This window comes from Meriones unguiculatus, chromosome 1, assembly GCF_030254825.1.
Source record: "Meriones unguiculatus strain TT.TT164.6M chromosome 1, Bangor_MerUng_6.1, whole genome shotgun sequence".
Lineage (NCBI taxonomy): Eukaryota > Metazoa > Chordata > Mammalia > Rodentia > Muridae > Meriones > Meriones unguiculatus.
Genome location: NC_083349.1, coordinates 62796721 through 62812252, shown reverse-complemented (window position 1 = coordinate 62812252; position 15532 = coordinate 62796721). Strand labels below are relative to the sequence as shown.

At 42.3% G+C, this 15532-nt stretch overlaps 1 protein-coding gene across 1 annotated transcript in view; it reads right to left on the bottom strand.

The window, feature by feature from the left end:
• Sorcs3 (sortilin related VPS10 domain containing receptor 3) overlaps positions 1-15532 on the bottom strand; it is a 604602-nt gene that overhangs the window by 322006 nt on the left and 267064 nt on the right. Inside the window, exon 3 of the mRNA XM_060390926.1 lies at positions 6238-6337. Coding sequence (XP_060246909.1) covers positions 6238-6337 — 100 coding nt within the window. The remainder of the gene's footprint in view (positions 1-6237; positions 6338-15532) is intronic.

Genomic DNA, 15532 nt, shown 5'->3' with positions numbered 1-15532 from the left:
TCCCTCCACATATTTTCCCGTAAACACCTCTGCTGACATGCTGTTCTAGCCCTTTGGTAGCTATGTTAATTTATGAGGCAAGAACAACAAGGCGGTTGTGAATGAACAGAAGTGGAGCCATTTCTCTCCATCAGCCCAGCAATCCATCTCAGTCAGGCAGTCAGCAGGTCTGGTTTTAAGAGACAATGAAGACGGTGGGAAAAAGGGAAGGTGGCTTCATTTTCCTAGGGAATGAAGCAAAGCTGGGGCTCTATAATCAGCCAGCTTCTAAGAGTTACGTCAAGTTCAAGAAGACATGGAGGTAGCTGATAGTGAAAGACTGATGGCAACCTTCATCACTCTGAAAAGCACGGTCAGGCAGTGGGATTCTATAAAAGCCTGGTGTCTGATGATGCTAGTAACGGTTAGCACCAGCTCTCAGTCAGCCTAAGTGTTATCCTCTACTCCCAAAGGCCGTTTGCCCAATATCAACTTTCCATATGTGACCTTTCTCATCATACTGAATAATGATTCAAACTGGACACAAGAAATCAAAGCAACTTTGCCTCCTCTTGTCACCTCAAGCCTGGAGCTCAAAATCATCTAAAATTATCTCCAAAAAGACTTCATGTGAAAATCTATACAGAAAATCTGATTTTTAGACACAGAGGTGTTTTCTGAGTCTGATACACCAACCATGGACCATTCATGGAGATAATCTAGAACCCCTGCACAGATGTAACCCAAGACAGCTCAGTGTCCACATGGGTTCTGTGACATAAACTGATTGGCCTGCTCTTTGATCAACTCCCCCTGAGAGGAGAGCAGCCTTACCAGGTCACAGAGGAAGATAATGCAGCCACTCCTGATGAGACCTGATAGACTAGGAACAGATAGAAGGGGAGGAGGACCTCCCCTATCAGTGGAATCGGGGAGGGGCATGAGTAGAGAAGAGGGAGGGAGCATGGGATTGGGAGGGGAAAATGGAGGAGCTACAGGTGAAATACAAAGGGAATAAACTGTAATTAATAAGTTAAAAAACAAACAAACAAAAAAGAAAATCTGATTTTTAAAAACAGTACGTTAAACATCTCTGGCTGCTCCAGGGCTTCTACTGTCCTGTGACGACAGTCCTCTAGAACACTGTAGACATCAACCACCACTACCTCACCAATGTCCTCATGACCAGGAGGATACAGAATTTGCATGCACTGGAGTTTGCACGTCCAGGTTTGCATATACATTTGACATGTGTGCATTTTCTTTCCCCGGGAAGAGTTACTCATTTCTGAAATCATGAACTCTTCCTCCCCAAACACTTTGCTTAGAGGTACACAGTTCCAGATTGCCTCAGAACGATGAGCTCCCTTGTTTGACACATGCACTATTTCCCGTAATATTCTATCATGAGAGATGTTAGCATCTGTGAGCTGCAGGTGTGGTCCCCTAAGCATAGTTTTCCCATCCCCCAACACTTTCGAGAGATGTGCATCAGGAAAAGCAGAAATCAGATAGTTCTAAATTTCACTTTCTGTTTTGTATAGGGGTCCCAGGTCTTCGCAGTTGCAGCTGGAATATGGCACAGTCCTGTGTACCTGTTGCTTATGCATTCAATGCCTCTTCAGCAACTTGACCGAGAAAGCATGCTCATCAAAAAAATCTGCCTGGTAATTCCCACTGTATTTCTGCAGTGCAGCATGGAGGTAATTATCCTTCTCACTGGTAAATCAATTAAAAATGGAGGCTCTAACACACCTCTCCACCTTCCAGAAAGTGCTAATCCTCCAATACTAATGAGCAGAAAACCTCACGTAACCCCAGGTTATTGCTGATATCATGACAACTGCAATTCTCTTGAGCTCTATACCTGTGGCAATGTTAGCCAAGGTGCAGGGTCAGAGAGAAAAGAATGGAGGCACAGACACCTCTTACTGGGTATTTTACAAAAATATGTTGGCTCCTTCTTGAGCCTTACTTTTCTCATGTGTACAGTAGAGACAGAGCTTTCAGACCCAAGTGAAAGTGGCCTTAGATACTATAGTAGTGAATTGTGCCAGTGCATGGAAATTGTTAGAAGCTCAATAAAATGAAGTCATGTTTCTATTCTGATGTCAGATCCACTACACACACACACACACACACACACACATGAACACACAGGGTCGGGGTGGGGAGAACACACTTGCTCTTCAGGGATTTGTCACACTCCTTGGCAGTCAGACCTGCATATCATCTTTGCCATTTCTAGCATTCTCTCTAAAGCTGCAGTAGCTTTTGAGCCAGAGCAATGAGACCAGAACATGCCTGCAATTCCCTGTCCACTCAATGATTACTTCCCAGATAGATTCATGGATGGGAATGAAGCCTTTCTGGCTGGGACATACACAGCCACCAGCCAGACTGTACAAAACACAGGTCTGGTAAACAGACTTGACTCTTGACAGTCGCCATACTGCATGGGGCCTGAGAACAAGACTCAAGTGGCAAGAATGAATCCCTGAGGAGCCAGAGTTCTCCATTTCCTGTAAGAGGAACAGGAAACTTCAGCCTGACACTCAACAGCCTCCACAATGACAGAGTTGCTACTCTAGTGGGGCAAGCCTTCCTGACTCCTGTTTCCAGATCTAATCCACTGTTCATCTTCCAAATGTGAGGCTCAGAAATGTCCTGAAATACGAGAGTACCGGACCATAGTCAACTCAAACCTAGGTGATGAACTAGCTATACTCAGTGGCCAGAGAGACAGAATTCACATCAAATGTAATAAAGGTGGGTCAAGGTCATTAAAATAATTCTGATGCCACAATATTATTAGCTGAGGACAATGAGAGAAGTTCTAGGCATCTCATATCAGTTTTCTCCCTCAAACAGAATGATGACACCTGCTAGATGAAATGATGGGCATCCTATTCGCAGCCTGTGAGAAACACTGTCCTATAAGCCTCACATCCAACTTCATTAAGCCTTATTCCCCAAACCCTCCCATTAGGAGGTCTGTTACAGATCCATCATTCATGGTAGTGAAGCCGTGGAACAAACTCTGGAATCTGCTTTGCTGTCTTTCCTGCTTCCTAAGGGGCTGCAAGAACCATAGAATAGTGTGGATGAAGCTTCCCGAGAGAAGGTTAGCACTGTAGGCGCTTAGTTCTTACTGCCCGAGAGTGCTACCAAGAAGCAAGCTATGTACACACAGACGCTTCCATCTTTAACATAATGGCTTATCAACTGTGAGGATTTGAAGATTTTTTTTTTGTTCTTGAAGAAAAAATGCACTGACAAAATTAAAAACCAATGGTTACTTTTATGAGAAACTATATAAATAAAAGCACAATTTACAGTTTTGCCGGGAGCAACAGATCTCATCTGAAGGATTCACAGCATCCAAGGAAAGCAGTGACCATCTGTTAAATAAATAACTCATTAGGCGAAAAGCAGCTGCTTCCATGAGACTGACTACATAACCTGCAAGAGCCCGCTGCCAATGAGCATGGAGAGCTGCAGATAATTTGGGAACTCAGAGGATCAAAAGAATCTTGCTTAATGTAAGGTGAAAAGAGAATCCCGGTAATGACACCTCTAAATTTCTAGACATATTTTAAATCCAAGAAGTTGAAAGCTAAAAAGTAGCATTCCAAGGTCATAATAATGGTACAGAGTTCAAGATGCACAGAGAAGCAAATTAGTGTGTTTCTTCATATCAACTTGTACTTCTGCTTCAGTGAATGAATATGAGAAATTTCTATTAAAGTGAAAATTCTGGTAAGTCACCATGTGCAATGTATTTGTGTCACAGACAACCAGGGTCCTCAAAATAATCAAAGTCAAATATTAACAGTGGAACAACCTCATCTTTCCTTGGATGAATAATAAAAGTCTCAAGAATCACAAAAGATTCCCATAAACATTATTTCTATTACTCATTTCAAAAACAAACAAACTCATGAAACTGCCTTTTTGACTTTCTGACCAGAATGAGAAAAACATATCTGTGCTTTAACTGTTTTCCCAGCAGTGCCTCCAAGGTGAGAGTTAATAAAATTTAGCAATATTTATTGGTCAATGAAATATGACTATCTCCTTTTTAGTGACCAATAGAATCTGAGACATTTCTCCAGACAGTCCAGAATCTGGATGGCATGTCTGGGAAGGGCAAGTGGAGGAAGCATTTCTACATCCATGACCTCCAAACCTCAGCTATGTTCCTTCTAACATGAATCACCCACCTGGACCTGCCCTTCATACCCCTACTTACTTCTAAGAACTTCTAAATTGTGTTACACAGGAGTAGAGAAAACATGGAAAAGATAAAAAAGTGACAAGGGTGGGACAGTTTCCAAGAAATAACACATGTGACAGAAGAGAAGCAAAACAGATGTGAACAAGTGTGACCTTTCACTAAGGAAAGTCCTTGCAAAATGTATGAATCTCCATATATGTTGTAGTACAGTAAATGCCAGAGATCTATGATGCTAGGAATCCTATATGACTGGCCCTTCCAGCTACCACTAGCTTGATCTTGTGCCTTTGTATTTTGTCGCAATAAGGAGGGAAACGACTAGTGCCCGTGGCTACTCAGGCCTTGGAGGACTTCCATTTTGTTATTTGTAAATCATTGCATATGACTTATTCTTATCCAATAAACTTTTGACATATTGAGTCTTGGGTTCATGAAATTAGGATGTTTACACACACTCAAAATGTGTGAACATTCTATGGCAGAGGCATGCTTCTAGAGCAGAAGTCTAGAATGTCAGGCTCAAGGCACGCTTCTAGAGCAGAAGTCTAGAATGTCAGGCTCACTTGCAAAGGGGTTACTGTTTTAAAAGCCATCAATAATCGCCTGAATAAGACAAATCGATAATCCCTTCCAGCCCTAACATTCAATAATTCAAATAACAAAACTGAAAAGTTGTGAATATGGCAATATTTGGGGACAAAAAAAATCAAAAACAGAAACTACTCAGCTAAACCTAATTTAAGCATCCTTCCAGTAATGGAGGCTTTGGCATTTGACCATCCTCTGGAGGCCAGAGAACTCTTGTGTTTCCTGAACCTTAGGACTTTGCATCACAAAAGCTGAGGCAGGAGTCTGATACTGAGTTTCCTCCTCTTCCAGAGACATCAGAGAAAGTGTAATGAGAAGAAATGAGACTGTGTGTTAGGATGTGTTAGGCAACATAAACCATCATTTAAGTCATGCCCAAGACTACTATGCTATTGCCAAAGATTGAAAAGTCTGCATGGTACATGGAGAGCAAGGACTGCTATGTTAGAATCAGAGATCCTTATGTCTGCACAGCTACCTGAAGCTCAGTCCTGAGCCCACTGCGGGGGGGAAAAACGGGCTTTGCAAAGCCACTGGAGAATGCTAACAGAGTTAGGGAAGAAAACTTAAGAGCTTTAGAGGTATTGAAATGACCTTATCATCATTTTGGTACAGATCCAACTGAGTCTCTCAGCAGGAGAGCTTTTCCAGCTGGGGATAGATCAGATCTCTCTAACCCCAATATACTGTAAAGGATTTGTTTCCTAGAGCTATCTAGGAATGGAATTTCATTTCATGAGATTCAGACCTCAGATTCCCCATCAGTCTCCATGATGAAAGCCTGACCTCCTATGATTTCATCCTGGCTGCCAGTGAAGAGGAAAACAGAGAATCAGGAATCTGGCGGAGCCAAAGCTGCCCTCCACCTCTGAAGTACCTCCAGCTCAAGTAGAAGAATCCAGAACCCACCTCTTCTCTTGGTAGAAGGGATTCCCTGTGAATAAACTGCTGTCCAAACAAAATAAAACAAAGCTAAACAAAACAAAAGCAAAAGAAAACACACAAACAACCAAAGAGCAAGAAGAAAGCTAAAGCAAAAATGAGCTTCAGAGTCTAACTTGAAGAAGTTCAAGCTAGAGTGTTAGATGATCTGTGTGAGTTTGTGTCTTTGGCTCTAGAGTGCGGCAGTAATGGTTTCTGCCCACAGGTTCATGGTGAGCATATGTAAGACATGGAAAGTAAACACCACCTGCAGGCACAGGAAGCCTGTGCAGAGCAACATACTCCCACGGGTGCTGCTCCCATCGTTTATATTATTATCAATACTATCAAGGCTCTTATTAAAATTTCACACTGCTTATGGGGCTCCCAAGCACAGAAAGTAGACCCTCCACAAGTGCCATGGTAGCTGTTCTGTTTGTCCTTAACTCATGTACCCAAGCCACCCTGCTACCCAAAAGGAACATACAGGAACTCCTGGCCCCTCTTCTTACCTTCCTTTTGTTGGTGGGATTGACATAGAGGTAACTGAGGACTGTCTTCAAACCCACTTTGTCATTTAGCTTTTCATAGGTGGCGCCGTAATCTACTGACCTGCAGTAAAAGAGGGAAAACAACAAGGGGAGAGATTATTTCATCTTACATTTAAAGGGAAGCCAGGATTCCTCCATCCAGACCTACATCTTTGTTCGCAAATCACGTGAGTGCTTGAAAGTGTTCTTCAGAGATAAAAAAGCCCCATTAGTGTTAGAAGAGCAATTAGACTAATGTAGCTGCATCCTCCTAAGCTTCCTCTCCTTTGCTACGGGCCTTTCTCATAAACCTACTTTCTCCCCCTCCTGAAGTTGTGTTATAAAAGAAGCTACTGGAGACTTTCCATCTCCCATGCAGCTCCCTCAGTGTCTCTGACTGTGACACCAGGCAGGGGACAAATGCTCACCACCAACCCTCAGTACTATACCATAAGTGTTAATCACAAAGGGACACACCAGGGTTTTGCAACAGAGGGGGATAGTGGAAGTTTCCTCAAACACTACACTACAGCCAACTTCCCATCCCCTCCACTAGACCTGAAACAAAGGAGTTGTCAGAGAGCAGGAATTTCCCAAGAGCATGCCAAGTCCCACGGTCAAAGGAGGCAACAACAGGAAGAGATTCTGAGTTCTTACATGCATACATCGGAGGTCAAAAAACAATGACGTTGAACTTATTGCAATGGTTCTTCATTCTGACTGTGGTGCTATTAGCTACCTGCTCCTCCCTTCAGCCTCATTTCTAACAGACTGACCAGATGTAAAAACCACAGAAAGACTCAGAGGATAAAGAACTCGACCCTTTGGCTTATCAAACCATTGGTGTATCTTCTATGCTGGCCTTCTGCCTCTTCCACACTAGAGAAGGAAAAAAAAGTGCCAAACAATAGGATTCATGAGGCCAGACTCCCTGCCACATTCTCTCTAGTCACTGTTGCAACCCTACACACATTTCCTTCATTTTCAGACAATCAGTATCATCAAGCTTTCTCCTCCTGTGTCCCAGCACCTCCTTGGTTAGTCTTGAGACTCCTCTAGCTTAGACTTTTGAAGGGCCTAGAGGGTGTTTTATTTTCTCCGTTTGACTATGTGAGTTTGAGGTATTGTGCCTCTTAATTTCAGTTCTCATTCCCTGCCTCTATAATTTCTATTGATTTTGGCATCTTAGCACCAGAGTACTTGTCTTTGACTTCTCTTTAATACTTTATCCAGTCTCAAACTCTAACCTTGTTCTTCTGTCTTAGCCCAAGAAGCCTGTATGATGACCTTTAAGGAAGGGTTATCTCCATAAGGCTTCCCTATCCTTTTTCCCCCAAAACCACTCAAAACGTCTCTACACTAGAAATTGTTTCCTTATTGTACACACTCCAAAACATGCTCTTTTCTGCCTTATTGAGGGTGTTGCGTTATTTCCTTTATGTTCTGCCATCTAACCAACAAGATAAGCTCCCCAGTGTCAAAGAGCTTCACAAAAATACCATGAAATGATGAAAGAAAATAAAATAAACTCTAAAAGTAGGGAGATCTGATTTACTTCAAGATTGGTTGCTCTCTAATAACATACTATGGGCAAATGATTTTATCTACTGGAGCCTACGGTTTCTTACTTGAGATAGGGATAATTCAACTTCATGAAGCATTTGTGTGGATATAAAAATAATAACACAGGGGAAGCCCAATATGATCCAAGGGAGAATAATAATAAAAACAAATAAAGACTAAGATTTTTAATTCATTTTTTTTCTTTCTACACATATACTTCATATGCTCACTGAAGAAACTAATAAGGTATTTCAGGTCTTCTCCCTTGACTACCATCCCCTCATGTATAGCAGTTAGTAATCAGTTTCCCAAGAAGCTGTCTTTATACAGGCCCAGAGCATGATGAGTCTCCCAGTCTTTCTCTTTGCCTGCATTTGTCTTCATCAGCTCCATCTCCAAGTCTTTATGATCCTGTCTCCTATGGAAGTTATCTATCAAGCATCACATCCCTTTGGATGTCAATGCATGTCTCCTATGTGCATTCATAACAGTCTTATGTTGGAGAATACTTTTATTACCTTCCCTGACACCTGTCCTGCATGCACTTAAAAGGTTGTGCTCCACCCACCCAGGTGTGTGGACCTCACACTGGTGGAAATGGCGCAGTGCTACACATAGAACAACATCGTTTTCCAAACTTAGTCTGAAAATTTGGTTTCTGCAGACCTTAACAAGACCATCATTAGCCATTCGCCTTTCTGCTGCTTTCTTAACAACTTCACTGAGCTCTCCTAACCAAGCCCCACCTTTTACTACCTTTGCTGAACCAGCCATCACTTCTTTCCTCTTGAAAAATGTGTCTCCAACTTTCAAATCTCACTCTAACACTGTCCATCTTGTAACTTTCGCGCAGGTAAATCAATTATAATTCCTTTGTGTCTTCCTTTCATTTTTGTACATATTTCTTCCTATTGTATTGTCCACCCTAACGCTTCATCTATGTTACCTTACGGAATTTTTTTTCTTTCTCCTCCTCCTTTACCTCCTCTTCCTCCTCTTTCTCCTCTATTTCTTCCTCCTCTTCCTCCTTTGACTTTAACTCACTTGGGCAAGCAACACTTTATAAAACAGTTCCAATGCACTTTACCATGCCTGGAAAATACAATTGCTAAATTGTAAAGTATTTTTTATTGGTTTGCTTTGTATTTATTTGTGAGAGTAAATGAATAAACTCATCCAAACCTACTCAGAAGTTTTTAACCAACTGTTAAAGTTTAACAGTAACTTAAAACATAGCCATCCCAGAAATCATACCTAAGGCTCTTGATGCTGGCATGGCTGCCATGGATTGTTGAGGTCCAGCAGGATTTGGTACCATGGAAGGACCAGTAATTCACTCCTATTAGAATCAAGGTTAAATACCCTATAGGCCTATCACCCCGAGCAACACTACTCTCCAAGGCACTGCAGCACTCAAATTATGACATCCAAAGGCTGTGAGATGCTTGCTTTCATTAACTGAAATAAAATATTTTAAATGACTTGATCTACATTCCTTTCAGCATAAAATAAGCACTGTATAGGAAAAGAACATTGAATTTGGAGGCTGCCAAGCCAGCCTTTAGAACTGAATCTGAAATGGATGTAAATATATTGCCCTGGATGAGATACTTCTCAAAGCCAGGGGAAGAAAAAACAAAACAAAACAAAAACAAAAAACCCTTTATCTGGCAGTTCTTAAAATGATGAGGCCAGTTCTAGTGAGGACTAATGCAATGAGGATGAGGGCTATTACAATGGAGTTTTGCCATAAGCAAGAGAGATTTGGCTGTATTCCAAAAGCAACATAGAAAATTAGGATTGATAGTTAAGAATCAGGGTGAGGATCAGTGGATGGAAATTACACAGAGGGTAGGGCAGTTCCTTGCTTAACAGATTTAATCACATTCTTGCTGAATGCTGGCCAAGGGGATCACCTATTACCCAGGGAAGAGAGAGTCCACAAAGGCTAGAGGAGACCAACTGGGATTCTTGCTCAAGTTGGGCTCTTGATCAAGTTGGGCTCTTGAGAACATGCTCAAGGTTAAGGCTTTATTAAAACACATCTCAAAGGAGCTGCACACAAATGTATGAAGAGAGAATATTTTCCAAGCCCCACTCTATTACTAATATGAGACATTTAACGCAGACGATTGTACACATATTTTTGGACCTTAAGTTTTATTATCACAACAATGCAATGTTATACTATTTTCTGGCCAGCTACTTTCCCCATACTATCTGTAGCAGACATCTTGTAAGAGCTAAATTCTCAAGACTCCCTGCATGGCTGTTGTCACAACAGACTTCTTTCCAGAACCCAAATAGCCCCATCAAAGGTAGCATGCTCAGTGCCATGCACAGTCTCGCTCTCCACATGCTGCAAATGGATTCACACTGACTTTGCTCTTTTCTGGAACTGGCTGCTGAGAGGAGGGACTTCCCAACAAAGGATGTTCTCTACAGCTCAGCTTCCTCCAGGCCTCTGGCAGTTTCTGCTCATTCAAGTCGACAGAAGAAAATACCACTCACTTAGTACCTCAAGGAGCCAGCAAGCATGCAGAGTCAAAGGTGCCCTTGACTCTGTCCATTCCAGCGTGGCTGTGGCATATCGCCTTGACCACAGTGTTCTGCAGGCCCACTTGGCCTGGGGAGAGTGCAGATGGCAGAGAGGACTTAGCCTTGTTGCCAGGACAGCTGTGCCTGCAGAACTTGCTCGGACAAGAAAGCAAACCATCCTGAATCTTGGGCCTCCAGACATCTGCCAGTGGGAGCAGGGGTGTCACTTTTGAAGAAACTGTCTCAACTCACCACTCTAAAGCCCGCTTCTCAAATCCAGACACTAGCTTCATAAAACTGAAGTGGTCCAAACACTAAAACCATGATGCATGTGTATGGAATGCCTGTCTCTCCTTGGTACTCTGCCAGTTTTCATGATGAATAGCTAACCCGGAAGGTGAGATGTGTACATACAGGGCTTTGGCTTCAGTGCCTAAGTGCAGCTGAGTACAGCTGTGTTTCAACACTATGGATTGTGTTTGGTGTGTATGTAATATATCACCATTGTCTCCCATTTGCTCTATGCATTTTCATTAATTACTTTCAACACACAGAAAAGTACAATGAATCAACAATCATATGACAACTACAAACTAATTATGTTTATTACCAACATAGAACTTTGAGTGTTCTTAACATTTGTATGTGATGATGTGTTTGTACACATATGGAAGTAAGAATGCAGTTGTGTGTCCATGTGTAGAGGCCAGGAGTCAGTCTTCTTCTATCACTCTCCACAAGATGGTTAAAGACATGGTCTCACTGAACCTGAAGCTTGTTTATTTTGTTAGATTGAGCAGACAGTGAGCTCCAGCAATCCCTTCTCCCCATTTGCTCAACACCGGAATTACAGACACATGGCCCACACTAAACTGTTGATGAGGATGGGCAAGCTTTAGACTTAGGTGGCCATGCATATGACCTACTGAGTTGTCTCTCCATCCCATGCCCTTGCATTTTAATAAGGGCAATCATGGTACTTACAGTGTACTTCCTCTGCCCATGATAAGGCATTGAGAAACCATGCTTGCTAACATACCCAGCCATGATTCATCAATTTTAGCTGCTGCACAGCATTTCTGCTCATGAATATGTCACCATCCACTTCATCATTCACCCATTTAAAAACATTTCTGTTTTTCTTTTTTATTCTTTTTCTCTAAAAATCTGATTACAGTGATGGGGATGTATCTAAATTGTACGGGTACAATACTTGTCTAGTGTGCTCAAATCCTTGGGTGTGATCCCTAGCACCACATAAACCAGGTATAGTGGCTAATGCTTGTCTTCCCAACATTCTAGATATGGAGGCAGGAGGATCAGAAGCCCCTCCTGCTTACCCTCCGTGTTTGAGGACAGCATAGAATACATGAGACCCCGTGTAAAGAAAGCTCTACTATATATCATGCAGGACTCTAATTCCAATACTAAAGAGGCCATGGCTGTAGAAGCCCAAGCTTAAGGCCAGTCAGGGTTACACAAAAATATTCCATCTGAAGAAATCCACTATATAACTAAGAAGTGAATAAAGTCTCCTGCTGCAAGCGCTTCTGTAGTGAACACTGCTAGGCAGGTCTACTCACACACGCATGCAGCAGTGTATCTAGGCAGACCTCTTCATGGGGAGTCACCACTTCTCCTTTCTGCCCATCGCCAACATTTTCTCCAAGGAGTTTTTACCTCTCAAGTGACGCTGCTCTTGGTTTCTTAACCAGATCAGAGAATGACACAACATCTGACTAAAAACTCAGGCCTCGGCCTAAAACTGGTACATTCTGAAGACTCATCCTAGTCTGACACGCCATGTGCCTAGCTGTCACACCAAGGCTTTGCCCACAGTAGCAATAACAGGAGTTGAGGGATAAACATGGTATGCTCTTTATCTACCCAGCAACACCCCCCCACCGTAAACATCTGAAGGACATGTTAGTGGCCATCAGCATGTGAGCTCTTATTGTAAAAGAAAAACTCACCCCATGTAGCTCCATCACCTTCCCAATAGAGCTGAGCTTTAGTCCAGGATCTACATTCCCAATGTCAGGCTTCTATATAAGATGGGCAGACTCCCAAAGGCCCTCTGCCAGTTCTCAGGTGGACACGATATAGTTTCACATTGGAGAAGCACTATATTTCTGTTACCCCATCCTCCAGTCCCCTTTGCTTACACCTCAGCCCTCCCCACTCCATCCCTCTCTTCCTCTAACTCCTGAGCTCTCCAATGCTAAGGGGTCTTTCTGTATACCTGGAGTTGCCACTGTTCCTCGCAACCATCCCACTGGCATTTGAATCAACATATGACCACCAAGGAGAAAATTCCTCTTTCTCTTAGCTTTTTTAAACTTTCCTTTGCATTTTTCTTCATGTATCTATTATTCATCTAAATTTCCTGCATCATTTTTCAGCAAATTTAGTTCAAGTTCATGAACTCTGTAAAAGGGTCAGATAGTGTTTTAGATTCGAGGAGCCTACCTCTGACACAATTACAATGGTCTCTAACTTACAATGGCTCGACTTTTAACATTTCACTTTGTAGCGGTGGAAAAGCTATAGGCATCACTTTGAATTTGTATCTTTTCCTGGATTATGGGTGCAGCTAGACACTGTCTCCAAATGCGGAATAGTAGCTGAAAGCTGCAGCTTCCAGTTATTAAGAGATCATTCCGGGACAAGGCATGGACTACACTGGCAGTGTTTTCTGAATGTTGAGTTTTGGTGGCTTTCAACTTCTGATGGGTTTGTTGGAATAAAATCCCAAATAAAGTCAAGAAACCTCTGCATAGAACGCTGCCCTTGTCTCTTAGCAGAAACCCAATATAGCCTTTGTTAGATTGATGCTATAGCTACAAAATCAGGAGGTGTGTGGTTCAGCTGTGTATTTGGTTGAGTCAAAGGTAGGCTCCCAGAACCTAAAATACCACCACTTCAGGTAGCTGCAATGCCAGCCAGTCCCTACCTCTCTATACCACTGCCAGGGCAGCACTCTGATTTTGTCTCCAGCATAACTTCCTCAGATTTTGACAGGGTGACTTATGTCCTCAGCCATCCCTTCACATCTGCCTACCACATCTGTCCAGATGCCTGCCCTATGTGGCCTTCAGGACTTTGGTAGATTGCCCTCCCTTGTTCCCTTTTCCCTCTCTCTCTCATGATGTTTATCATTCAAAGCTCTTTTCTGACTCCCAACTCCAGTCCTGATTATGCACCAAACTATAATTCAAGCCCACACCCTCCTCTGCATTTATCACAACAGTAGTCAGGAGTTTCCTATTTATTCTTTGAATATGCATATCTGGTTTTGTTCTTTCCAGAAATCATTACACACTGCTTTAAAAAAAATATGATTTTTTTTAATCTTTAAAAGTGCAGAGGTCAGCTCTGCACAAAGGGGTAAGCAGAGCAATGACAATGGACTCGATCAGAACCACCTGCAGGGACCCTGCATGTCCCATCTCAGATCTTACAAAAGGAGTGTTGTGCACACCCCACAGAGGAGCACACAACGCAGCCTCGCATCTAACAAAGGACCCAAACATGAGTGCATTTAATTGCAGTCATCTGATATTTAATGAAGGTGCCAGAAAACACACACTGGGAAAAAGGTAGTATCTTCAATAAATGGTGCTGGGAAAACTGACTGTACACATGTAGATGAGTGAAATTAGACCCATATCAACCACCTTGCACAAAAATCATCTCCAGATGGATGGAAGGCCCAGCATGAAATCTTAAATATTGAAACTTCCAGATGAAACCTGAAACTGTAGGCAATATGATACAAGACATTTTGTGTAGGAAAGGCTTTTCTTTATAGGACTCCTTTGTCTAGGAGTTGAGGCCAAAAACTGACAAGGGTGACCTGATAAAACTAAAAAGTTCTATACAGCAATAGAAACAATTGAATGAAAAGAAAGCTGAAAGTGGGAGAGAATTTTTGCCAGCTATATATCTGATAGAAAATTAATATCCAGGACATATAAAGAACTCAGAAAACAGAGTCAAGGAAACAAATGACCCAATTAAAAACAATGGGCCATGGATCTGAAAAGTGAGCTCACAAGAGAAGAAATAAAAATGGTTGAGCAATATTTCAAAAAGTGCTCAACATCCTTACCAATTAGGAAAATTCAAATTAAAGCTACTTTGAGACTTCATCTTACCACAGTTAGAATGGATAAGATAAAGAAAACAAGTGGCAACAAATACTGCTTAGAATGAAGAGAAAGGAGAACTAACTCCCTGTTGGTGGATTTCAAACCAGCACAGCCACTGCACTACCAGTGAGAACATTTTTGTTGTTGTTTGTTTACTTGACATTCTGATCACTGCTTACCCCCCTCCCAGTCACTCCCTCTCACCTAACCTTCCTCCTTACCCACTACACCTCTCCTTCTCCTCAGAAAAGGGGAGGCCTCCCATGGATATCAACCAGCGTTGCATATCAATTTATAGGACAATATTGTCTTCTATATAGAAGGACTGCATTGTCTTTTATTGAGGCTAGACAAGACAGCGCAGTTAGCAGAAAGAGATCAAAGGCAAGCAATGGAGTCAGAGGCAGCCCCTGCTCCCACTGCTAGGTGTCCCACATGAAGACCCAGCTGTATAACTCTAACATATGTGCAGAGGGCCTAGGTCCAGCCTATGCATGCTCTCTGGTTGGCAATTCAGTTTCTCTGAGACCCTATGGCCCCAGGTTACTTGATTCTGTAGGTTTTCTTGTGATCTCCTTGACTCCTCTGGCTCCTTCAATCCTTCCACCCCTTCTTCTACAGGATTTCCCAAGCTCTACTTAATGTTGGGCTGCAGTCTCTGCATCACCTTCCATCAGTTGCTGGGTGAAGGCTCTCTGATGACAGTTAGGCTAGGTTCCTGTCTGCAAGTATAGCAGAACATCAGGAGAACTCCAGAAAACCTAAATATAGATTTTCCACATGACCCAGGTATGACACTCCTAACTCTTGGGCATATGCCCAAAGAATACAATATCCTACTCCACTTTGTTGGCCATGTTCATTGTCGCTCTATTCACAACAGCTAGAAAATGAAAACAATCTAAATGTCCTCCAGCTGAAGAATAGAAAACAAAAATGTGATATGTATACACAATGAAATACTATTGAGATATAAAGGAGAAGAGTGAAATGCAAAATTCACAGGTAAATGGATGGAATAGAAC